Source organism: Perca fluviatilis, chromosome 5, assembly GCF_010015445.1.
Source record: "Perca fluviatilis chromosome 5, GENO_Pfluv_1.0, whole genome shotgun sequence".
Classification (NCBI taxonomy): domain Eukaryota; kingdom Metazoa; phylum Chordata; class Actinopteri; order Perciformes; family Percidae; genus Perca; species Perca fluviatilis.
The window spans coordinates 6,737,474-6,764,843 of NC_053116.1; the positions used below are offsets into that span (position 1 = coordinate 6,737,474).

The 27,370-nt window shown below is 40.5% G+C and overlaps 1 protein-coding gene across 1 annotated transcript in view; it reads left to right on the forward strand.

The window, feature by feature from the left end:
• cables2b (Cdk5 and Abl enzyme substrate 2b) overlaps positions 1–27,370 on the forward strand; it is a 44,401-nt gene that overhangs the window by 7,772 nt on the left and 9,259 nt on the right. The window contains exons 2-3 of the mRNA XM_039800794.1: positions 20,472–20,564; positions 27,069–27,146. Coding sequence (XP_039656728.1) covers positions 20,472–20,564; positions 27,069–27,146 — 171 coding nt within the window. The remainder of the gene's footprint in view (positions 1–20,471; positions 20,565–27,068; positions 27,147–27,370) is intronic.

A 27,370-nucleotide genomic window follows, 5' to 3' on the forward strand; every position in this document is an offset into this window, starting at 1 on the left:
ACGGTTTAACAATGTATCCAGCTAATTTAAATAGCTCCCGTTACTGTATTGTGTGAACAGTTAACTTAATTTAATATTGTATGTGGTGCAAACGTTCCACCAAAACCAATTCCTTCCCGAGACTATTTTTAACAGAGCCAGCGTCGCTGCGTCCGGAGCTCAACACTGCCCAGGACCATTGTGATTGGTTTAAAGAAATGCAAACAACACTTAAAGTGTTTTTTTATTTTTTTTCTCCTATCCCAGAATGCATCTGTGGTGTAGCCAGACTTTCCTCCACAGCGCTGTGAAGATGGCAATGCGAGACTAGTTAAAGAGGGAAAGTGTTTAGAGATGTTGCTGCTAAAGATCCTGCTGTAGCTGGTGTTTTCCTCAAGTTTCCTGTTCGCTGGGACCGAAGCAGCTGAATTTAAAAGCGGCCTTTCTCTGCACCTGTAAACACTTCCTGGTGTAATGAATTTGGCTGTGGTCAGATACGATCATCAGTCACGCTCTGTTTAGTCTCTCGGTCTGTAACAAGGCTTAGTGTGTGTGAAGTTGTGCCAGCCAGCGGCTTCATTAGCCTAGACACACACACACACACACACACACACACACACACACACATACACACACACAAACACACACACAAACAGTTTAGCTGTTTAACAGATGCTCTTACTGTACAGTGAGTAAGCACACCTGGCTTGTAGTGTACACACTTTGGCTGCAGGTTTTTAAAATAATTTATAGAAATATTCCTTCGCCATCTTCCAGACAATCGGTTACTTCCTAGCACATTTTTATATATATTTTTATACATCAACATTGAAATGAACAGCTGATGAATAATAACTGCAAAACAACAAAACAGAACAAAAATACAAAACAGAAAAGGGCTGAATGATTTGGGGGAAAACAAGTCTAATTGCGATTTTTCTGCCAGATATTGTGATTTTTTTTTTTTTTTTTTAAGTTTAGCTAAAGTTCAATATTCACTGTGTAACAGATAAAACATGTCATGGAGCATTATAACATGAGACAACATCAGAACTGCTCTATATTGTTATGCAGAGATGAGAACATAGATATGAATTGCCAGCAATAGGTGCTTTTCTTTTAATAAGCATGGAACATCTGTGATATGTAACGCTATTCCAGCATTTATCTAATATAAATATATATAAATAACAGTAACTATAATGACAAAAAACGGAATACATTTTTTTTTTAAAGCAAACATTCCACTAAATATTGCACATTCGATTAATCGCGGTCTTCAGGATTAACTAATCGCATTCTTTCAAATTGCGATGTCGATTTTGAAAACGATCATCAAACAGAACAAAAACCAGCTGCAGAAGGGTTTGAACTTGTGACCTTTGACAAGATTTGGCACTTTCGCCTCAGTCAGTTGAGTGAATCCTCATCTTTAATTTGGTTATTGTATTTCCCTTGCAAAACCAATGGTGCTTTCATAAGCCTGTCGCAATATATCAATTAATCGCATGATAAATAAAAATGAGCTCGATAATTTTTAAATGGAAATTATCGTGGCCGGAAAAAATTCCATTTTATTCAATTCAATTTTATTTATTCTATATTATTCAATTAATCATTTTGATTGTGTTTGGTTTTTATTCCAGTGCACTTCTTCTTAACAGAGACTGAGAGTCCATTTTATTTATTGTTTTTGGTGGTTTTGTTCACTTATTGTGGATATTTAAAATGTCTTCCAGTTCCAGTGTTAAAATATTCTTTAGAAATAAAAGTTTATTGATCTTTGAAAAGGTGTACCTGCATTATTATGCCATTATCATTATATTAGATGAAAACGGTCTCAGAACGACAATATTATCGTTTATCGCAATAATTTCTGGGACAATTTATCGTCCAGCAAAATTTGTTACAGGTGACAGGCCTACTTTCATATGAAATAAATGTTTACAATTGTACAAGGTTCCCTCTAACCTGCCGCACTATTCAAAGTATCAATGTTTACATTACAAATTGACCCCAATGCGGTTACATTAATGTACGTTTATTTCACATGAACACACAATACAGTGCAGCTCTACAGACTCTACGGTCAGTAAGTCTGGAGTGACCGTTCATTCCGATATCTTGAGGTCAGAGGTCAAGGGACCTGTTTTAAAATAGCCATGCCAGTTTTTCCCTCGCCAAAATGTAGCCTAACTTTGGAGCATTATTTAACGCCCCTTCCCGACAAGCCAGGACATGGTCGGTACCAATGGATGCCCTAGGTCTTCTAGTTTTAATATGATACAGTCAGAGCTCCATTCTGGATCTTATGAATCAATATTGGATAGGGCTCTGTATTGGCAAGAATCTGGCGATACGATACGTATCACGATACATGGGTCACGATTCAATATATTGCAATATATTTCGATACTGTGCGTAAGGCGATATATTGAGAATCTTTTTTAAGTATAATTTTAGAAAAACCTAATATTAAAAAAAAAGACATGATGTTCATAAAAGTCAAAGAAGGTTACTTTAGGTAAACAATTCAGTACACAGAAAATCAAACGGCCAGTTTGGGATTGTGGTTCCCAGGTTCTTAGTGAGCTAATGTTTATATGCTAAAGTAGGCCAAAGTTCAGCCATAGCTACATTGTTAGCTTCTAGCAAAAAGTCAGACACTGTAAAGCCTGTTTTACACTGGACAGCTGGCACGTGCAAATGTGACGTCATGGGATCGCCGTGACTATTTATACCCGCGCTGGTGGTCGCGACACTAGTTGCAGTCTTCTCCTGAACAGAGGTGGCGCTAATGAGCAAAGGCTACCGACGTTGCTCTTTCTACGGACTAGAAGAAGAAGAAAAAGATGAACAACTGCAGAAATGGCAGCAGCATTGCCAAAAGATATTTCCTTTTTGAAAATCGTACAGTATTGCAAAATAAAATATCGCAATATTCAAACCCAGCCCTATTGCTGATATTGTGCAATGGGTTCATGTGTGAGAGAAGTGCTAGAAAAAGAACTCTCAGTTCAGGGGGCCCGCAGGATGTTATTTTTTTTTGCTGTTGTACTGTGTCTGCTTTCAGAATTTGGAACAATGAGATGTCTCTACTAAAGTGGACATTAAACATTCATGAGTTTCATGAAAACTACAACAGCCTCCAACACTTCAGGGGACAAAGGCGGGGATAATACGTGCACACATCTGTACTGCATTTAAAGTGAGGACATGATGATGTAACCTCGACAGCCAGACAACTCCATGCCTACACTTAACCCTTACTCTAACTGTGGTCTAAACCTAAGTCTAACCATAACCCTTGAACTGCAATTTTGATGTGCATTTATAATAATCTGTGTGCACATAACCGATTATCTTTTTCCTTTAGTACTAATACTACAGTGTGCATGTGTGGCGTGATGGTAAGCTTGCACAGACTGTGTGCGTGCATGTGTGTGAACATGATGGAGAGATCGTGATTAGGAGAAGTTTACAAAACTGTAATAACATCTGTATTTTCAGGTGTGTGTGTGTGTGTGTGTGTGTGTGTGTGTGTGTGTGTGTGTGTGTGTGTGTGTGTGTGTGTGTGTGTGTGTGTGTGTGTGTGTGTGTGTGTGTGTGTGTGTGTGTGTGTGTGTGTGTGTGTGTGTGTGTGTCAGAGAGAATAGGAAAACATGATAAGTGTATGTTGTGCTCCATGTTTATCTCTACATGAGTCCAGGCCTAAGTGTTTATCAGTGGGGACGTTTTTGTGTGATTATGTCAGAGTGTGTGTGTGTGTGTGTGTGTGTTTGTGTGCAAATGTGACGCACATTTTTACCCCTTTATCGAATTTTAGACACTCGTCTTTACCCAGGAGCATTTATTTTTGAGCAGGTGCTTAAAATGTTCTGTAGCTCATGAATTGATTATGATTTCCAAGTTTAGCCACTATACTTAAAAAAAAAAAGTAAATAAATAAATAAATACCCAGTCCAGTTTAGTTGGATATTGGGGGGGGTGTTATTCTAGTAGGGACTAATATAGCCTCCAGCTGCTAGCCTCAATCAGAGATGAGGAGTGGGCTACAGAAGGTCTTTCTAACTCCCCACACCCAGAACTTGTAGTCTTCAGAGTAGTCAAAACTACACCGACCGGCCACTGAATTAGTAAAAATGTAACAACGTAATGTTTCATTCACACGCTCTTGTCACAGCGTAGGAATGCACAGTGCTCTTGCCAGATGACTGACAACTTGTTCGGCTTAAAGGAACACGCCGACTTATTGGGAATTTAGCTGATTCACCGTAACCCCCAGAGTAAGACAAGTCCATACATACCCTTCTCATCTCTGTGCGTGCTGTAACGCTGTCTGACGGCTCCAGCATTAGCTTAGCCTAGCACAGATCCTGCAGGTGAATGGTTCCAGTAATCCTACTGCTCTCAATTGTGACAAAAGTGACAAAATAATAACGTAACATGAGACACAGCCGTCTTCTAACCGTAAACAAACCGGGAACTATATTCTCAGACAGGCTTGCTGCGAGCATATCACTCCGCCCAAGTACTATATTCTTCCGCGTGAGAATATAGTTCCCGGTTTGTTTACGGTTAGAAGATGGCTGTGTCTCATGTTACGTTGTTTTTTGTACACGCTGTGACTCTACAAATCACAACATGTAAATAGGAACATGTTGGCGTTATTTTGTCACTTATTTGGAGCAGTAGGATTACTGGAACCGTTCACCTGCCTGTTCTGTGATGGGCTGATGCCGCTGGAGCCGTCAGACAGCGTTACAGCATGCACGGAGATGAGAAGTGTATGTATCGACTTGTCTTACTCTGGGGGTTACGGTGAATAAGCTAAATTCCCAATAAGTCGGCGTGTTCCTTTAATCTCTAACCAGTGTCGCTAGCTAACTAGCATTATCCAGCGGCCGCAGCAGGGGCTGCTCGGTCCCTCCACTTTTTTGCCGAGACACAGCGTTGACAGCCCCAGAGATGGACAATCTGTTTCGCTATCTCCCTGGGTTTTCCGCTGCTTCATCGGTGGGGAGTAAAACAGATGGCCAGCAGGCTCTTTGCTGCCGATGGCCCGCTGATTCAGGCATCGCTGTGTGTTGTATGGTATCTACGTTTCACAGCGCTGGCGGATCATTTCTGGTTTAAAAACCACTCCATGCAGAGTGGGGAGGGGCAGTTGGAGCACAGGCTTAACCCGATCTTACCCCGGTTAAGGTGTATACATACAGGGGTTATCTAGGTCTGTAAACCGGGTTATGAGAACTTTTTATCCGGCCTTAACCAGAACATAATGCTTTTTAAGCTGCATGTAAACGCACTGACTGCCACTCTGCTGACCTACCTGTCGTCTGACGTAGGCTGTCACAGACTCGAGATGTAATGAGGGTTGTTCCTGGTTTAAATTAGGATTTGGCTTTTCCTCTGATGACATCAGGCCCACAAGACTCTCTGAGCTAAGTTGCTTATTTAAAACAGTTGCTGGATGAGCTTCAGGCTCTCGGCATCATGGTTCATCTAAGGTTCTTCTATTGCCAGGAGGAAATGAAACCAAACAGCAGTTAAAGACTGATAAGCGTAAAACAGAAAGAAAAGAAAGAGGAAGCGTGGGTCAGTATGACTGAGCTTCTCAGTAAATAGCCAGTGTTGCCAACTTAGCGACTTTTCAGACCCCCTTAGTGACTTTTTTTTTCATAAAAGCGACTAGCGACAAATCTGGCGACTTTCTGTAGAAAAGAGTATTCCCCAGCGAGCACGCGAAGGTATTGCTCTCTTGTGGTCGCCAAAACGGTCTCCTCTCTCTTCTGTTCTGTAACGGAGGAGCAGCCCCTCCACTCTCTGCTCTCTCCTCATGAGCAGCAGCACTGAGCAGGCAGGTAGAAGGGGAGGGGGGGACAGGGTGGGCGGGGGCCTGTGTAGGTAGGAGAGACAGTGGGACGCGACGGGAGAAAGACGCCGCTGAGCTGGCCTGGCCCTGGCCCTGGCCTGGCCCTGGACAAGCCAGCCTTCTTTGAGAATTCTTTATTGATCTTTCTCCCTCCCTTTTGTAGAATTTATTTTGTTTTACTTCAAATATAGGCAAATAAGTATATTTAATATCTATCTATCTATCTATCTATCTATCTATCTATCTATCTATCTATCTATCTATATATATATATATATATATATATATATATATATATATATATATATATATATATCTATCTATCTATCTATCTATCTATCTCACAGTATTTTTTAAGATTCTGGTGGTTTTACGGTATATCACGGTCCTTTTGCTTGACTGTGCCTTTACGTCAGTACATAGAACATAAAAAAAACATTTCATGTCATGTTTACTAAAAGCTTTGATTACTAAAGGGAGGGAGAAAGATCAATAAAGAATTCTCAAAGAAGGCTGGCTTGCAATATGAAGGAGAATGCATGAAACAGTTACAGAATCTAAACTATTTTTATCGTGCAAAAGTAGTAAATACACTTAAATTAAATAAATACACATACCAACAACTTTAACATTGCTTCCTTTTCAAAACCTAATAGTTGGAAGTAGGGCTGCAGCTATCGATCATTTTTGTAATTGAGTATTCTACCGATTATTTCATTGTTTAAAGGTGCAGTAGGTAAGACTTATAAAACTAACTTTCTGTCATATTTGCTGAATCTGACCCTATGTTCCAGTACAACTACATGAAGCAGATCATTTAAAAACCTAGATATTATAGAAAAGAGAGATTATAAAGACTGTAGCGTTCGTGTTTACATTCGGGCGCCATCTTAGAAAACAGTCATGGGCAGTCGAACCACGAACGCCGTGCAACCAGTAACCAGTAACATTTTCTATAATCTAACCTAGGGGTTAATAACATATTTGTACCCATTCCACCGTTCTCTGGGACATGTTTTCATGCTAATCGAATGCATCTCTAGCTTTAAACAAGCTACCGCAAACCGGTGATTAGCTGCTAACGCTAGCTTTCGGGGCACTTGGTAAATCACTATTTCTACACTACTAACAAGGCTCAAAACAGCACCACACTTAAACAGTAGCATAATGAGGGTCCCTACATGTAAACCGAAGCATTGAGAACTTTGTACGAACTTTGTACGTGTTTATTAAAAAGATAGATTATAAAGAACGTAGCGTTCGTGTTTACATTCGGGCGCCATCTTAGAAAACAGTCAGGAGCAGTCGAACTATGAACGCCGTGCAACCAGTAACCAGTAACATAGCTCAAACACGCGTTCGTGATTCGTCTTTATAGTCTGTCTTTTTAATAAAATGTCTGTACACGTACAAAGTTCTCAATGCTTGGGTTTACATGTAGGGACCCTCATTCTGCTACCGTGGTAGCAGTGTGGTGCTGTTTTGAGCCTTGTTAGTAGTGTAGAAATAGTGATTTACCAAGTGCCCCGAATGCGTTGGCAGCTAATCACCGGTTTGCGGTAGCTTGCTTAAAGCTAGAGACGCATTCGATTAGCATGAAAACATGTCCCAGAGAACGGTCGACTCGGTACACATATGTTATTAACCCCTAGGTTCATTTTGCGCCGGGATTGTCCTTTTAAAGGGGGCCATTGACCGCCAGAGAAATGTGTTGCATCTCTCTCTCTCTCTGCCCCATTTCCTGTCATCTGTCTGTAATAAAACCATAACACGTTATATTTACAGCTAGCTTATCTGTAAAGTATTTTGCTCTTTGAGTCTGTTCTGTTTCTCATGGTGTCCCTCCCATATTTTCTCCCAGCAGTGTAAACAGCGCTTTAAGGTTTGGTTTTTCAAACTTAACTCAACCTTTCTTTCATTCTCTCTCTCTGTCTCTCTCTCTCTCTCTCTCTCTCTCTCTCTCTCTCTGTCTCTCTCTCTCTTGTTTCTATCACTCTACCTTTCTTGTTCGCTTGACAGCTTTGGAGTCCTTTTTGGAGTTCATTTTCCTTCTCCCTAATCTTTCTCTTTTCTTTATCTCGCTACCTCACACATGGGTTGAAGTGATAGGATACATTTGAAGGTGACACGGATAGATAATTTGGCTGACTGAAGCTCCTGAAAGTTTGTGCTTAATATTCATCAGCATTTCACCATTTTCAGGCGAAGACTACCTTGAAATGTCTGCCGTGTTTTGTCTACTAAAATGGCAATATCAGAGTGGTTGATCAGTCTCAACACTCATGTACAAGCAGATATCGTACATTTTGTCTGGATTCTGGCCCTACATGTTTTGTCAAACTCTGTCCCCTGTCTCATTCTTTCACAAACACACACACACACACACACACACACACACACACACACACACACACACACACACACACACACACACACACACACACACACACACACCACACACCACACATCACATCAACATTGACTGAAAGTAAGTTGGAGTTGTGAGCTGCTCCGTGCACAAAAGGTTGTGCTGAACTTGTTGCTTGAAGCAGAAAATGTATCAAATTCATCACAAAACGCTGATTTGACACACCCTCTGGACTAACACACACACACACACACACACACACACACACACACACACACACACACACACACACACACACACACACACTCTCTCACTCACACTCACACACACACACACTCTCACACTCACACACACACACACACTCTCACACACACACACACACACAAGATGGAATCTGACTGACATCATCTGTATGTCTTGGTGTGTGCGTGTCTAAACCTGCATGCCTCTCCAGAGTGAAAACAGAGCTGAAGCCCACTCCCCTCCACACCCTCAACACACACAAGATTCATCTCTTTCTTTGAGTCTGAACAACTTTCCTTCCGACCATGTCCTCACGAATATGGCTAAATCATGAAACGTCCTTCACCTTCACCTGTCTATGGTGGTCCTGTCTGCACACAAACCTTTTCATCAGGGCTGGGCAATATATCAATATTATATTGATTATATATATAGTGATATGAGACTAGCTATCTATCGTCCTAGATTTGTGATATGGTAATACATATAGGTATATGACACAAGTATTGTCTTTCCTGGTTTTACAGGGTGCATTACAGCGAAGTGATGTCATTTTCTATACTTACCAGTAGCTGTTCTATTATTTGCCTTTACCCACTTAGTAATTGTATCCCCATTATTGTTGATTATTTATCCAAAATCCCATTGTGTTAATATTTTATGAAACACCAATAGTCAACCCTACAATATCATCGCAATATCGATATCGAGGTATCTGGTCCAAAATATTGGGATATTTGATTTTCTTCGTATCGCCCAGCTCTAACTGTCCGCACTGAAAAGGCACGGTTGAATCTTCTGTTGGTTGGCAAATGGTTCGGAAGGAGTGCAACAGGCGGGGTAGTTGTTTTAGACAGATAACGGCTGGAGGGTGGGGGGACTTTTCTTCACTCAAGGTCCAGTCTGATTCTCTGTGCCCCTGTTATATTCTAGGCAGCCAGTCACACAATCCAGATGCTGTCATGACTCTGTGTTTCTGCTGTCAGACTTCCAGCTAACCAAGGCTAACCATAAGCATGGCTGCTGCACTGAGACCCTCCATCTTTATTTATTTACACTTTTTTGTGAAACAAAAAGTTTGCCATTTGAGATTAGGGCTTTATGGAGAAAGTTTCCTAATATATCGACATTGTGACGATATCGTAGGGTCGACTTGGTGCTTTTTACTAAATATTTACACAACTTGATTTTAGATAAATAATCCTCAGTAATGTGAATATAATGACTAAGTTGGTAAAGGCAAACATTAGAACAGTCTGGTAAGTTTAAAAAAATGACATCACTTCACTGTAATGCAGCCTTAAAAACATGGAAAAGAGAACACGTAGATATGACGATATCCAGAATCTAGGACGATATCTAGTCTGATATCACGATGTTGATATAATATTGATAAATTTCCCAGCCCTTGTTGACATACTAAGTGTAAAGACCTCACTCTCCTGCAACATGAGCATGATAGTAGGGCTGGGCGATAAAACGATAATGATATGTATCGCGATAGACACATAATCAATATCAATAGAAAATGCGGTCGATAAAACATTCGATAACTTGTTTTTCTTCATCAGAAGAAACCAGAGGTTGTGAATCAAGTTTGGTTGCATGAACAAAGGCCCTCACTCTTTGGCAACCTAGCAACGTAGGGAGTGACACTCTAACAGCCAATCATGTAACAGTATCATGTTTGGTTGCGCCACATTGCTGTCTCGTGTTCTTCAATAACAGAACCGGCGTGGAGTGGAAAGTGAGTGCCGCAGCGAGCGAGGAAATCGTTGATAAAACAGGAAAAGTCAGTATGGCAGTTTTGGGGATTTTATAAGTCTGAACGTAGTCAGACCAATGTAGTCAGACCGTAGTCCCCACCAACACTGGTAATACCATAAACTTGTTTTACCATGTTAGCCGCGCTCACACTTTGGAGCACGGCCGTATTCGCCATCAACGTCGAACAACATCTGCAGCTGCTACACGGCACAAGCAGCAGACCGCCATGGAGAGGTACTCTGCATCAGCGCCTTACTAAACGCTACAAAGAAATAACGAAGGCAGACGTGCTGAGCACTGTCCAGAAGCCAGGTTACCAACCTAGCACTAAATCTGCAGAAAATAGTTCCTTCTCAGGTTTCTTATATTTAGCTAACACTTTGCACTATTTTATGACACTTTATTAAGCATTTCTTACTTATTCTTTAATTTTGCACCTTAATGTTAAGAGATAATTGTTAAGTGTTTTTAGACATGTTTACATTTTAATTATTTGAGTGTTTTCCATGGTTGTGTTGACATTTCTGCTTTTATAACTGAGGGGATTATAATCAGAGCAGGGTTAAGTTTAAAATAAAAATGTTTAAATTTAATATATTTTTCTCCTGGTCCTTATTTTAAATAGGTCATAAAAAATATCAATAATTATCGATATCGACCGATATGAAAAACGTATATCGTGATACAGTTTTCAACCATACCTACATGATAGTTCATTGTGGATTATACTTTAGAAAACCATCAGAGAACTTTTGACCGATGAATACGGTTTAAATATACGGACATCAGTGTGACCACCACAGTCTTCCTGTGACATGTGTGGTCTGGTTAGATAACATCACTGTACCACACACACACACACACACACACACACACACACACACACACACACACACACACACACACACACACACACACACACACACACACACACACACACACACACACACACACACACACTCAGTCTTCACACATCCAGTTCTCTGAGAACATTTAAATGTTCCCAACAGGCTGATGAAGGGACATTTCCTCGGCTCGAAGATTCACATCATTATCATTATATCGAAGAAGTAAAGTCATCTGAACGGGCATTTCGTTCTCCAAAGACAGTAGTTCATATTCATACTGCGTGTTTACATGCACTCAAATAACCTATAACCAGATATAATTAATTAATCTGGTCCGTCACATAAACACCTTACCCATGTAATGTCACATTCGGATTATAATCAAAGGTGTGTGTGTGTGTGTGTGTGTGTTTGGGTTCTTACAAATCTGCACCTGCACATACCATGTGGCCCTGCTTCTCACCCACTCTCATTTCTGACCCTTATATTGTGTTATAGTTCTGACGTGTGTGTGTGTGTGTGTGTGTGTACACTCAAATAACTTCCATTATAACCAGATTTAATAAATTAATTAATCTGGTCTGTCACATAAACACTTTACCCAGGTAATGTCACATTAGGATTAGTGTGTGTGTGTGTGTGTGTGTGTGTGTACTTCGTATAAACTCTATCCTCATCATTGGATTACAGCTCTGTAAGCTCTGCAATCATCCACCACTTCCCTAAAACCCTAAATGTGGAACCTTTTGAAGCTGAAGCAGAAGTTTTAATCAATCTTGTGTGTGTGTGTGTGTGTTTTTTTTTTTAACACACTACACATGTTAATCCTCCTTTCTGTACAGCCAGAACTTGCGACTTTTGTGCTCACACTGTACGGATGAGTTGACCGGCCAGTGCCATCCACAATCTTGACAAAAAGAGAGAAATGCCACACCACTTTCTGCAATTCTTCCATCAGCTGAACGTAAGCTGTTCTGCAGCGAATATCCCAGCAGCCTCAGTAGCCACAACGTCAAATATACTACTCCAGTTATATCAGAACAAGCTCCCTACGGTTCAGAACGTATGTGAAAAATTGGTCTGTGGAACTGCTGAAACGGCAAGGTAGCCGACTCCAATTTCAATATCAAAAGTCCAACTGAAAAACATGTTATTGTTCAACTCAACGAACCGTTAAATCACGTCATGTGAGTGATTTATTTCACTAGAAATCCAGTTATTGATTTTAGTATCATTGCTGTGTGTGTGCAGAATGATACTTTAATGTCATCTAAAACGTGTGTGTTTGAAGAAATGTGAAGTTGGGATGTTTAATATAGCCAGAGACCGAAAATGCAGCAAGTGACGAGAGGGGGGAATAAAGGAACCGATGGTAAAAAACAGAGAGAACAGGCCAAAAAAAGTTCCAATAAATGCTTTTATACTATTTTAAGCATTCTGACAGTTCTGACAGTGTGTTTGCACTGGTTTATTTTAAGCTGAAACAACAGCAGCTATTACAAGTGTGACTCTGATGCTGTTCACGACTCAAACTGAATAAAAATGACTCTGCGTCCTAGAAAAATCCATCACTGCAGTCCCCTAAAACCATGCAGGCCTGCAGCTGGTTCTTGGCCCTGACCTGCAGAGTCCCGCTTTCCTCTGTGATTTATTGGAGCTGCTGTCGGTGCTGGAAGGTCATGTCTGTCTGAATCACATCTCACTGCCAACAGTGCTGCAGGGATGAGTCGGAAAACCCGCAAATGAGTTTGCATTTTTGCACTTCCGGTTCCCTTGTCCTTGTATGTGCAAAAAACTTACTTGGCAATAAAGCCCTTTCTGATTCTGATTGAAGGCAATGGGTTTTTTGAATAGATTAACACAGCATTAAATTACGCCAGTAAATATGCCTGTAAATACGGTAGTAAAGACGCTAGTAAATATGCCAATAAATATGCTACTTGTGAATTAAAAAAGGGGGATTGCTAACAAAATCCTAAAGAAATCTAGACGCACCCTAGCGGCAGCAAATGCAATTTGCAGCCAGGGGGTCTAACAACTCTCCGGTGGCTCTGCTTGGTTGTAGCGCTATCCTTTTGCGTGCAGAGGGAATTTGAAAGACAACCGTTTATCCCGCCCCTCGGATTGAGCCCTGTCAATGGTGAGTTCCCAGACCCAACATCTTGATGTGGGGCTGGCCTGTCAGGCTAAACAAGTGACTAACTTAGAATATGAACGTCATCATGGCGAACACGCAAAATCTGTTGGAAGTGTTTGGAAGCTAGCGGTGGTGACGTAGTCATGCGACTGTGGTGTAGTTTGATTTTGGCTTAATGTTAGCTTTTTTACTTCCGGCGATTGCATTTACACTTAAAAAAAAATAATGAAAGTGGTGTTCATTTGTGAAGATTATCTTGCTGAACAAAACATGTAGGTACCATACACTTTTGTTTGCCTCAGAGCTTATTTTACACAATAATCCAAAAGCCAATGGAAAAATCCCTTTTTTTTTTTTTTTTTTTTTTAGGCAGCCCGGGCGACGCTAACTTTTTGTTCGGCCTACAGAAATACGTCATTCCTGCAACATTCTATTGTGAAACTTGTAGAAGTTACTCTTTAATATTTTAATCAAGTACTATTAATTACTATTAATCAGTGGTGGAAGAAGTATTCAGATCATTTACTTCAGTTGAAGTAGCACTACCAAAGTGTAGAAAGTCCTGCATTCAAAATGTTAGGTAATTACACAAGTATTAGCATCACAATATACTAGGGCTGAAACGCTTCCTCGAATAACTTGAATAATTCAATTACAAAAAATCCTCCATGCAAAATGACTTGCCTCGAAGCTTCGTTAAATCAATGTTACCAACGTTGTATCGCTGACGGACGGTGTTTCCGCACGGAGCATTATTACTGTCGCACAGACGCGGCTCAGTCTGCTGCTGGCGACAAATGCTAGAGCGTAGGCGCTAAGAGAAGAGACAGGCTGGAGAAAACAACAGAAAGTCTCCAAAGTTTGGAATCCGTTCAAACGTAATTAAAACTAAAACTCTGTACAGTGTGTCTACTGCAAAATCAAACAAACTTACCACAATAATAGCACGACGTCAGTGCTTTAGCATCTCAATAGAAAACATGGAGTCTAACTTAATCATCCGTTCCACGAAGCGGACCCGACAAAAGTAAATCACAGAGTCGTATGGACGATGAAACTACACCAAACACAACTACTACCAAAATCAAAGACAAGAAAATACGTAGTGGTGACCACGATCTGATCTAAAGAGCTGACGCGTTGACTATCCCTTCGGAAAAACAGCTGATTGTTGAGCATCTCTCTCTCTCTCTCTCTCTCTCTCTCTCTCTCTCTCTCTCCCTCTCTCTTTCTCTCTCTCTCTCTCTCTCTCTCCAGAGAAACAGCTGATCAACGACCTAATAGCATAAGTGTAACAGAGCTGTGTGACATTATAATCAAATATTTAAATGAAAATAGGTTGAGTATATCTAATATTTACATATAGGCCTACTGTATATACAGATCAGTCTCAGGTTGAAACTTGTAGTTCTGAAAGTTAAGTTGCACAACTTAATGTAATGTTTGTGTATGTTTAATGTATGCCTTAGTTGATATCATTTGAAAAAAAAAATCTTTAAAAACAATGTAATATGGCACTTAAATGCACTTAATATGTTTAGTTTTTCGAGAGATGATATTGTAAGCAATGTAGGTTGCTTTTTTCCAAAAATGTTGCTTTTTTCCCTAGTTTGGGTTGTTTAAAAACGCTATATAAAGTGCTAGATTAATCGATTACAAAAAGAATCGATAGCTGCAGCCCTACAATATACACAAAGAACTAAAAGTAAAAGTACTCATTATGCAGTATAGCCCATTTCAGTATAATATATATCATATATTATAACTATGGTTATTGTTTTGTATGACAAAAATTGAGATCTCAAAAAAGGTATTTAGTTTGAAAATGTTTTTTATTTTTTATTTTAATTAACTGATGAATCAAATTTATTGTCGGTATTTTGTACTGATCAGATAATGATAAACTCAATAGTCAGTCACTAGATTTATCCACCAAAAACAAAGGTTTCAGCTCTATAACCTGCTGTTTTCTTTCATTTACGCTATTTAAATATTCATGTATTAATTCACTCTTGCATTTGTTGTTAGATAGCACAGAAATGATTTCAGAGCTTTTGTGGTGCAGGGGCATCATCCAAACCTAATGTGACTGCAACGTAAAAAAGCTTGTTGGCCTTTTTCAGTTCATAGCACAGAGATGAAGATATTTACAGAATAATGTCACATATTCAGAAAATCCTTCCAAGTCTAAAAGTAGGTTATCTTGTCCTCCTCCTCATCATACTGTGCAGCACGGCAGACTGGATTTTTCCGTTCCCACAAAAACAGAAACTTTCCACAACATCCCAGAGAGATGTTGCCGGCCGGTTCTCATGGAAATGTGCCGCTGGTCAGACTTTTTTTTATTTTTATTTTTTTTTGTAATGAGGCTGCAGATCCACAGCTCAGATACTGGGACAGATTTAGAAAGACTGGGAGAGCACTGGCGCCAGCTATCACGTTTTTATCCGGATATTGTTGATGCTTACGACAACAGCGTTTTCCCAACAGAAGCATCCCAAGCTGAGAAAATAATTTAAAGAGAACAGCTATGTTTATTGTAGCAGTTTAGCACTCGCTATCGTAAACCTATCCTGTTAAATGTCAGTCACTGTTGTAGAATTTTATCATCGTAACTGTGTGTGGGTGTTTGTTCGTGTTCCATCCAAACATGTTGTTAAGTCCTAATTATTATGTGTAGCTGCCAATCTTAAGATGAGTTAACTACTGATTACTGCAGCACTTAAAGACACTGGTCATTATTCAGCTATGTAACCTCGGGGGTGGGGCTGGGTTTTGGTACAAGCACCTAAAGTCGGCAATGAATGTCTTGTTGGATTTCTAGTGTTGTTTACTTATTCTTGTATCATATAGTTCCTAATTTTATAGGGGTTTCACGATTTTGAAAATCGATTTGATAGGAACTTTCAATTTCAACTATCAAAATCAAAAGCAGGATTCGTGATTCCTTCATGATGTGTTCATGTGCACCTCGTTAAACTAATGGAGCATTCAGTTGCACTTAGCCTAAACTTTGAGAAACTGAAAGTGCCCTTCTTCCATCGAGTGGCTCATTGCAGTCACTGCTGAAAAGAAAATGTTGAAATCGAAAATTTAATCGAATTGTGACCTCAAAATCTAAAGTCCAATCGAAACGTGGATTTGGAGAATCGTGACACCCCTACTGGAAAAAAATACTAATTTTGCAGACATGAGGCAATTTACTGTTGGCAAAGGTGTTGTGTGGCTGCTTTTGTTTAGACAACGTTCAGCATGTGCGACGGAAGGCTACGTTTGTTTAATAAAAACCGTAGACTGTAAATTAATGAACCTCCTTCTGTGTTGCAGAAGACTTAAAACTAGCGATTGAGACCATACACTCATTATGAAGATGTTTACTGAGGTAATAAATCAAGTGAGAAGTGGGTCACTTTCTCATAGACTTCTACAGAAACCGAACTCCTTTTGCAACCGCACGTGTCGCCCCCTGCAGGAATTCAGATAGAACGCAGGTTTAAGGCACTTCCGCATTTGCAGCACTTCGCCGAACCGGACGCGTTGTCCATTAATATTAAAGGTGCTCTAAGTGATGTGACGCGTCTTTTAGGCTACAACATTTTTTGTCACATACAGCAAACCTCTCCTCCCTATCTGCTAACTGCCTGTACCCTGAACACACTGTAAAAAAACGCGGTCTCTGTAGACACCCCAGGCAAAATGTTGTAGCCTAAAAAACGCGTCCCATCACTTAGAGCACCTTTAACAGTCTATGATAAAAACAGATGTCTGTAGAGAAACCTGCTCATATTTCTCAAAGCAAAAATTATGGTATCAAAACATTTTAAACAACAACCAGCCCTACTTGTTACTACTTGTTACTACTTGCTGATGTTAGCATGGTTGCACAAACTGAGAAGAAACACATTAAGGATGTCATATAGAGGGTCAGGTTGCATATAGAGGGTCAGGTTGCAGCAGAGACTGCTGTGTTGGCTGTGATAACGATTTAGACATTGGAACCTAAATGGGTCCCCGTGTCGCCCTATTTGTCTTTTATTATCTTATTATTATCTTAAAACACCAGCCACTATCATCATAACGCTCACCACCACTATCATAATCTGCCAGGGGCATTGCCCAATGGGCTCTTTTCATTCCCACACAATGGGAACATTCCACAACATTCCGGAATGCTGCAGAATGACGGTTCCCATTGGAAATATGAAGGCTGAGAAGATTCCATCATGTGACCGTGGTTACAGTAGATACTAAAGATAGAATCATTCGAAAATAGACTCTTTGGTTTTAAAATACTGCAGAGGTGACAGCTGAGACTGGGGAGGCTGACTGATCCACATCTTCACTGGAACAGTTCAAAATCTACATTCCAACACTGTGACACTGTTGACATCATCTTTGTGGTGTGGTGGAGTTCATTACCAGATCTGAATGTGTTGCTTTAATTTGATGCTGTGCTCCATTTCCATCAGAACATCTAGGCCCTAATTCAATCTTTCATATTTCCCCCAGCACTGACAATGACTCCAGAAAGAAGCCCTCACTCTCCAGAGGGACACAAAACCAGATATTTACACGATGATGTTTCAGTTGTTTCTGTTTTAGAACGCAAGAGACGTCACCGGTTTCAACAGCCAATAGAAAGGTCAGCTACAATAAAATTATCAATAATCCATTTTATTTTCTGTTACAAACTGTTAACGTCACAGTAGCTAAGTTTCCATCCACTTGTCAATCGAATTATCTGAAGTTCGGTAAAAAAACTCATGCGAATAAAGCTGGTTAAAATGACGTTGCATGCTGTTTTGCGATTAAATTGGTATATCGAATTGATTTGAGACATTTTAAGGTGTTTCCGTTCATTTTCGCACTGAATCGCACAACATTCAAGCAAACATTTGCAACAAAGTTTTGCTAGACAAAAGTAGTTGTTAATATTAGAAGCCAAGGAAGCTCCGATGGGCCTTTGGCCGAGGATCTGATCCAGCTCATCAAAAAGGTGGAACTTGCCTTTTATTTTCCCTCCGGCACTGCTGCGAGACAACTCTCCTTTTTTGAGACGTGTATCGCTGTTTGAGCGCCTTCCATTTACTCCGGAGGACGTCCCACGGCTTGTCGTAACCTTTGTTGGTCATTTCCTTCGCGAGTTCCTGATAAATTATGGCATTTCTTAGATTTTTGCTATCTAAAATAGCCGTTATATTTTGCTCGTAAATTAAATTCAAAAAGTCTCTTGTCTCCTCGTAAATTAACTAAAACTTCTTCTTCATCGTTTTGTGGCGGGTTGCGACCATAAAATGACCTAAAACTTAATTGCAATTCATTAATTTATTTGGCAAATAACGTTTCCATCAGCGTTTATCGCATAAGTCGTATAACTGATCAAGATAAAATCCGATGAGACCGAACATATTTCCTTTGACTCGATATTCATGAAATTCAATCTAATTTTACTTTTTCCATAAGGCATTTTTCATTCGATATCACTTAATTCGGATAAAAACGTGTGGATGGAAACCTAGCTCCTGATGGTACCACTGGCGGCGTAGAGTGCATGAGCCTAAACTGCCATGTGCTGATGGGAATCATGACACCACTGTAGTCTCTGACGTATCATAATGTGAATTCCAGTGAAATGTTACACTAATTTAAAGAACTCTATGACTATATATGATAACTGTTTGGCTTTTTTAAAGAAATAAATACTGTACATTTAGGGTGGAATTTCCTTGGGAAATACTGTCAGCGAGAATTGTGTGTATTGTCGTTTCGGGGTGGAATGTTAAAGGACCAGCAGACGGCAGAACTTCCTGTTAAGTCAATGTGACTGAATGAGGAGGCTCATCTAACTACCCAGATGTCACTACTGAGTCTCTCTCACACACACACACACACACACACACACACACACACACACACACACACACACACACACACACACACACACACACAGCTCCCTCAAACATCTGCTTCACTACTTCCCATGTGTGGTGTGGAATCACCAGGTCAGCCATTAAAAACAGTAACAGATGCTGCGTGCGTGCGTGTGTGGAGTACAGTGATGAGCAGAAGGTTTGTGTTCCGATCTGCTTTTGGTGTATGTAGATTTAAATTGTTCAGTTTAAAACTGTATGTGTCGTCATGTTGTCCTTCACACATCCCAGGGAATGGTGCACGGCTTCTTGCCTGGTGGTAGTAACGGCATTCTTCTTTTGATTATTGAAAGAAAAAACAGACAAAACATTTTTTGTGGATGGTGTTTGCTGTATGAGTTTACAGTATATGAGAAATGTGTGTGTGGTGTTAGCTTATGTTTGCATACGTGCTGAAGAGTGTGTGTGTGTGTCTCTCTCTTGCTGCTGGTGTTGTTATGTTATGTAACTGCTATGATGTCACTGAGCTCAGCTTCTTGGCCTGCTTTCACTGCTGTTGTCTAAATCCACAAGGTCGACACAACCGGGCTCATAATCTGACCTTCGACAGACAGACACACACACACACACACACACACACACACACACACACGTACACACACAGCCTCAGCTTTGGTGTCACAAATCAGTGGGGGTTTTTACAGCTTCGAAACAAAGAAAGATTTTCTTTTTAATCACATGAAGAAATAAATTCCATAAAAATACTGCTCTGTCATTGTTTGGAACATTATACCATATCATTTGTTCAGTATGTAACAGTCCCTCACAGAGAGGTTTGTGTGTGTGTTAATGTTAAAGAAGAGGTGTATGCTCTTTTATTTTTTTTTTATTCTTTTTTTTTTTTACTCAAATGTGTCTGGTGCCGCAATCGATTAATCTTGCGATAATTTCCTGGATGAATGGATTAGTTGTTGTCAGAACATGGTGAAACATGTGGATCAGTGTTTCCCAAAGCCCAATATGACGTCCTGAAATGTCTTTGTTTTGTCCACAATTCAAAGCTATTCAGTTTACTGTCACAGGAGTGAAGAAACTATAAAATATTCACATTTAACAAGCTGCAAACGGTGAGGTTTTCTCAAACCGAAGGAATCTATTGCCAAAATGGTAATTAGTCATTTAATAGTTGACAACTAATCGATTCATCGATAGATTTTTTGCAGTTTCAAATGTGTCCTCTGGAATCCGAATTCTTGATTTTCTGAACTGAGAATGATGCTCTTCATTAATCCCTTTGTTTGTCTCTCTGTCTGTCTGTCTGTCTGTCTGTCTGTCTGTCTGTCTGTCTGTCTGTCTGTCTGTCTGTCTGTCTGTCTGTCTGTAGGACTCGTAACCTCTCCGGCTCTCCCAGACCTCGACACACCAAGAAGATCCACTTCATCAAAAACATGAAACAGTACGACACGAGAGGCAGCAGGTAGGACACGTTCATCTGTAGTTACAGGTTTACACACTACACACAGCAGTCTTGATACAGTGGCACTCATAAGTTTATGAACCCATGCTAAAGTTGACTAAAAAGAGGAATAAAAAAAAATCATCTTTTGGAAATTGATCCTAATGCCTTTTAATAAAAAAAAATGAGGAAAAATCCAACCTTTAAGGACATACATTTTCTTTGTGAATGAATAATGTATCGTTAATAAATAAATGTTCTTCCTTAAAATACAGGGGGCATAAGTATACACACCCCTATGTTAAATTCCCATAGAGGCAGACAGATGTTTATTTTTAAAGGCCAGTTATTTCATGGATCCAGGATACTATGCATCCTGATAATGTTCCCTTGGCCTTTGGAATTAAAATAGCCCCCCCATCATTACATACCCTTCACCATACCCTGAGATTGGCATGGGGTACTTTCAATAAAGTAAAGACCTGCTTCATGTAGTTCTACTCAAACATAGGGTCAGATTCAGCACATATGACAGAAAGTTAGTTTTGTAAGTAGGGTTGGGCGATGTCCCCTAAATTGGAAGTTAACGATGTTTACAGTGGAACCATAGACAGTATATAAGAATGGACCAACAGATCCCGTTGCTCTGGACAGAGACCAGTGAAGGATATTAGAAGCACTTTTCCAGTGAGCGCTGAGCGTTACTGAGCAGCCTCCAACTGAGCTTGAAGACGTAGATGTGACGTGAGCAACGTGTCTGAAAGTGTGAAGTCTTCTGGTAGCTGTGCCAAGAGAAATCTCAATCATTCCCAATCTTACAGAGACGGAGAGTGTAGGTATATGTAAGGAGATAACATGGGCACAGTCTAATTATTGCTAACTAAAATGCTAGTTAACATTAATTAAACCTAAACAGCTAACGTAAGTCAAAACTGCCTGCAAGCTTCTCCTGTACTATACGGTAATTCCTCTACTACGCGACAGTAAGTCTTGTGGTTATGACACAAAGTTTTTACAAAAGCGTCTGCTACGGAGGCATAACGTGAGATACAAGGTAATGGAGCCTTTTATACATTGTCGCGTTTCTTTAGAAATAAACAATGGACAAATAGAGTCTTTAAACGCTTCAGATGTAAAGTTATTCGCTGTCAAAGTGGCGTCAAAATGAATGGCAGTCAATGGAATGCTAACGGGAGGTGATCGCTTTGTAGCATCAAAATGGCGCCATAGGAGGTTAGAGTTCTGAAGCGAAGCTTACCCCCTTGAGTAGAACATGGCGATGGACAGTGATATTGTCATCGCGGGGGGGTTGGGGGTAAGCACTTTCTATTTTACTATATCTCTCGCTATGCTGCCCTGCTGGTAGGGGCAGTTTTTTACAGCTTGACCTACTTTCACTTAACTACGGTGCAGTAAAGTCAATGAGATGTCCGTGATCTGCATAACGACAGTACAGCGCTAACAACCTAATATACCATCATTACTGAGATTAATCTACATTCTCGGTTATGTTTGCACTGAATAACGCATTCAATAAACAGAAACCTAACTCTTGCAGCACACATGAACAGATGCGCAATATTAGCTCACACATAAAATAGCACCTTCGTACATCGTCCCGTACCTACAGGACATCAGACTGACTTATTGATCCACGTACACTAGGATTAGCGTGTGTCTGACAGGGTGGGGGGGCTTGGCATTGCGATGGTGGCTCTCCATCGTGATGAACGATGATATCAGCTGTTTTCACTGTTGATTTGTTTACCTGTTCCACTATTTTTTTTTTTAAGGTTAAGAAATGCAACATCTTTCCAATAGTCAATGAGTAATCGTTTTAAATAGTCTGGATTTCAATATTGACCAAAATAATCGTGATTATGATGTTTTCCATAATCGGGCAGCCCTAATCCAACCGGAGAAAAAACCCCTGAAATGTTTTAAATTAGGACCGCAAACTGTATTCCCTGACCTGGAATATTATACCTTCTTTTTATAGTCGTTTTAATGTAATTCTTTTTTTTTTTAATTTTCTTAAATGTCTTAGGGGTCCTAACTCAGATGTTTGCATTATGGCTGCAGTCTGTTTAACCATGAACCTCTACACACTGGGCTTAACGTGCAGAAGTGTGGAGCCTTTCCTCCAGCGGAGGAGGACAGGAAAGTGTGGACGGCTCTTCCTCTGTAGTATTCTATTCTTGTCCTTCCTTGCAGGGTGTACAAATCAGACCTGTGGGTCAGAGGAGCAAAAGCATACTCCGATCAGATAATAATAGACTGAGGGCTGATAGTTTTTCGAATAGATCCAGCTAAGAGCGGTTGTTTGAAGAGACCGCAGCTTCCACAGATTCCTGCCTCACACTCTGGGGTCCTAATTTAATTCAATTTTATTCCTAGCGTCGAATCAAAACAGGAGTTATCTCAGGACACTTTACAGATAGAGTATGTCTAGACCACAGTCAGCTGTTAAACAAACAAACTCCTTTTTTTAACTTTCTTGTGGCAGCGATAGAGGCAGTGATGTTTGCGGTTTCCTGCGCGGGACTCAAAACACAGACAGCTGTCAACAATCGCCAGCTACGTGATTGGCCACCGCAGCGTGACGTGGGGTTGCGTCTCTCCAAAAGTTGAATTGGTCTCATCTGTTCGCTGCGGGCTGTTGTGGTTTATTTTAGGACACCCCCCCCCCCCTGCCCGCGACACCCCCGTTTCAACAATAATTCCAAAAATAGACATTTGGGGTTGTGACCGTGACCGTGCCATAAGCCTGTAAATAAAGGGAGTTAGAATTGAACAAACAGCCTACGGTTAAGAAAAACCCACTTCTCCGGAGCATCCATTCTGTGTGATAATAAATAAAAGTTACTGTCACTGGTCACAGTTACTCTAGTGGACATTGCTGGATTGTCTCACCCTTACGTGTTTTCTGCATCAGTGTAGAGTTTATTTTAAAACAAAAAAGATATCAGAATATTTCTCAAACGTCTTAGGATGTTTGACTTGTTTGCCCTTGGTTTTCTTTGTGTGTGATCAGTTGTGTAGCTACAACCCCTGGGCCATGGGTCAAGGTCCCAGCAGGGTTAGTCTGGTGTTTTTCTTTAAGGTGATCATGAGTAATGAGCCCCCCAGTGTCATGAAATATGTGGTAATAAATGGATGTGTCGAGGGGACAGAATCCCCAGCGGAGTCACATTTCCAGCGGGCCTGTTGTGATGCCTCTGCCGTTTCCACTGGAGTCCCTGGCCGCTTCCTGCTCTTCACTTTCCCATGCATGGGGAAAAAGCTGTGTGTGTGTCTGTGTGTGTCTGTGTGTGTCTGTGTGTGTCTGTGTGTGTCTGTGTGTGTGTGTGTGTGTGTGTGTCTGTGTGTGTGTCTGTGTGTGCGTGCGTGTGCGTGACAGCATTAAATCCCAACCCATAACTTGTCTCATGGGATGGATAGAGGAGGAGCACCGGGGGAAGAAGAGGACAGTCAGTTTTTCGCAGTACACACAGTTCTAGAGACGTGTCCAAATTTGTATTCGCAGGAGAATTGTCCTACTGATTAGTACATATTCAGCTTGGGTGAGAACTAAACTTTAAACCCCAGCGCTACTCGGGTCAATTACAGCCACAAAACGAGGTTGTCTCCATTTATTCTTGGATTGAAGTGTAACGAATCCTCCACTCCTCATGAAAAAATGTCTCGATTTGATTCATGTCCTGCCTGGAAAAAAAAGAACGCAGCGTTGGGATTAATTTAGGGCTTTTTTTAATCATTTTTATCTTATTATTTTTTGTTGTTAGTTGAATGAAAATATCAGTAGAAAACTGCACTTTAAAATGTAACTCTTAAATCTTCTTTAAAGATGATTATTTTTTGGGGCATTTTAGGCCTTTATTATATAGGACAGCTGAAGATGTGAAAGGGGAGAGAGAGAGAGAGGGGGAATGACATGCAGCAAAGGGCCGCAGGTCGGAGTCGAACCTGCGGCCACTGCGACAAGGACTGAGCCTTTGTACATGGGGCGCACGCTCTACCAGGTGTGCTATCCAGGCTCCCCGTAACCGGAACTGTAACTTTATTTATCGCAACTAATATCGTTATCGCAATATGCGACAACATTGCTGCATATCGCACATTGTCCTCTCATCGTGCAGCCCTAGATTCACTGCTATCTTCTTTTTTTTAATAACTTTATCCCAGTGTGATGTAAACAAACTACAGTAAGCTGCACGTTTTGATTCTTTTCAAAGATCAGATTCTATCATTCAGTCTGATGTCGGGATTGGTGGGAACTGAGATAAGGGAAGTGACTACTAGAGCACATAAACAACCCAGTCTGCCGGCGGTTTAAAGGACAGTCAAAGGCCCCGATCAGACACAGTGTGTGTGTGTGCGTGCGAGTGTGCGTGCGTGTGTGCGTGCCTGCGTGTAGTGTATATAAGAGAAAATGATTCATCACAAACGTGATCCACTTAAAGATGAGTGTGTTTATGTTTTGACACCCTGTGAATCATCTCCCAGTCTCTTTGGTGCCTGAGCCAAATATACTGAGTGTTAACATTTTCCTCTGAGAGACAGGCCAGGCCATCGCCGTGCTGGCTCTGCTGCGCAGGGCTTTATTGTACTCCAGAGGAGCGGTCATAAAAAATACACATATACTGTATATACATACTCTGTCCCATTGAAACCCCATTACAGTATGACACGTCGTCGTCAAGCAGTCTCTGCTAAAGGTCCAGGTCCATATGAAAACTTTTTACACAACATATAATGCAGGCAGTGATGCTTATTTGTTCTTTATTTTGACTGCAATTGACTGACACCGAACATGTTTATTTAGTTATTTATTTCATTCATTCATTTTCTCGGTGTTCATTTCTAGAATTGGTTAACAATGTAATACATTGTATATATGTAGAATATGAAATATTCTTTAATAGCGCTATGTTTGTTTAGGAAAGCAGCTCTCGGAGTACCTCTGCAGAGTCATATCTGTGCAAAATTGGTACACAATCCACATTTCACTCCAGCTCAAAAATTCACTGTATCTGCCGCCATATCTTAGTCTGGCTATCACCAGAGCAAGCTCAATCTTTTTAAGATCAGACATTAGTCTGGGGAGTCTGCTCTGTATTTTCTACTGCAAAAGAGGCGCGATCAACCGGCATAGTTCAAATGACTCTGGATTAGAATTGGATAGTCCCTCAACCAATCCCCGGAAAAAAGAACAGGACAAAGGGGGGGGGGGTTTTTTGGGGTGTCGCCGTTTTTTGTTTGCGGGGTTTTTTTTTTTTTTTTTTTTTTTTTTTTTTTCTCTCTCCAAAAACGCCATATGTTTTTTTTTTTTTTTGTGGTTTTTTTTCTTTTTTTTTTTTTTTTTTTTCGTTTTCAACAAGGCCAAAAGTAGGGCACTGCATTTCATTTCCTGATTAAGAGAGATATGAACCCTCAGGGGGAAAAAAAGAAACTTGACTTCAATTTTCTGTTCTAAAATGTGGTAGTTTTATTTTTCGTTGTGGTCTCGTAGCTTCGTTTCTGAGCTCAGCCCTTCCTCCGGTTTTATTTCTACTTGCTGAACATATGCCAGATGTCTCGCATGTTTTAGTACAATATTATTATCAAACGCACACCTGTTCCCTTGAGATCTTTACAGATGGAGTCGGCTGTCGAAAACAACAGTTGAGATTGAAACAGAAACAAAATTAAACCAAGATGAAATCCGTTTTATTGCTTGTTTTTCGCAAGAGGAAGGCAATAAAAGGGTGAATGCTATACATGCAGTTCAGAAATAATAAAATAAAGAGCCAATATATTAAGTAACTGCAACAAAGTAGAACAAGGATAGAATACAAAAAAAACAGGCTGTGTCAGCAACTGATAGATAAACAGATTGTATGTTAATTAAGTGTGTTTATTGCACATGTAATAAAACTATAAATCAACATTTTAATATGATCTTGTATATATTAAGTCTGTCATCTTTGTCCAGTGGGGCAATATCACCTAAAATCAATATCATTCATGGTCACATTCACCCTAGGTAAGACTTAATTAAAGATATGTTATTAAATGCACCTGTCCACAAGGAGCTCTTATTAATTATTTATACTGAAAATGAACTGAATTTCTCAGTATTGTCTATCCGAGTTAGAGATCATTTACTGCCTTGACGTCAGAAGGGACCGTAGAGTTAGGTTGTCTGTTGTACTCATATTAACAGTCTATGGTTGTACTCGATAAGTAGGCGGCAGCCTGTATGAAGTAAAGACTTCATCGACTACATCAGTATGACTAAATTAGGTCAGTTAGAGACTTAACGCCACTTTTCATTCATTGCACAGCCCTACGCTGGAGTTGGGCTTTCTGTGTTTTGTCGGCTAAACTGTGTGACAAGGACGGCGGCTGCTCACCAGTGATTTTGCTGCCCACCTCGACAATATTAATGTGGCCAAGATCCCTGTTTTTCACCTGGAAACCGTCACCTGGACAGATGTTTTAGCACCATAACCCGCTAATGCTGTGTGTTTGGTTGTCTTTCAGGATCGTGCTGATCTGTGCAAAGAGATCTCTGTGTGCTGCCTTCTCTGTTCTGCCCTACGGAGAAAGCTTCTACCTTAGGTAATCAACACACACACACACACACACACACACACACACGTTTAGCTCCATGTAAGGCAGGCTGGCCACAGAAAGAAAACCGAGTAGAGGATGTGATTTCCTCTACCCAGAGACATGGAAAAAGGAGAAAGGAGTTGCTTATGGAGGAGAACATGATTTTCCCATGTGCCTCAGAGCCTCCTGACTTGACCTAAGGGCTTTTTAGCGTGTCACACACACACACA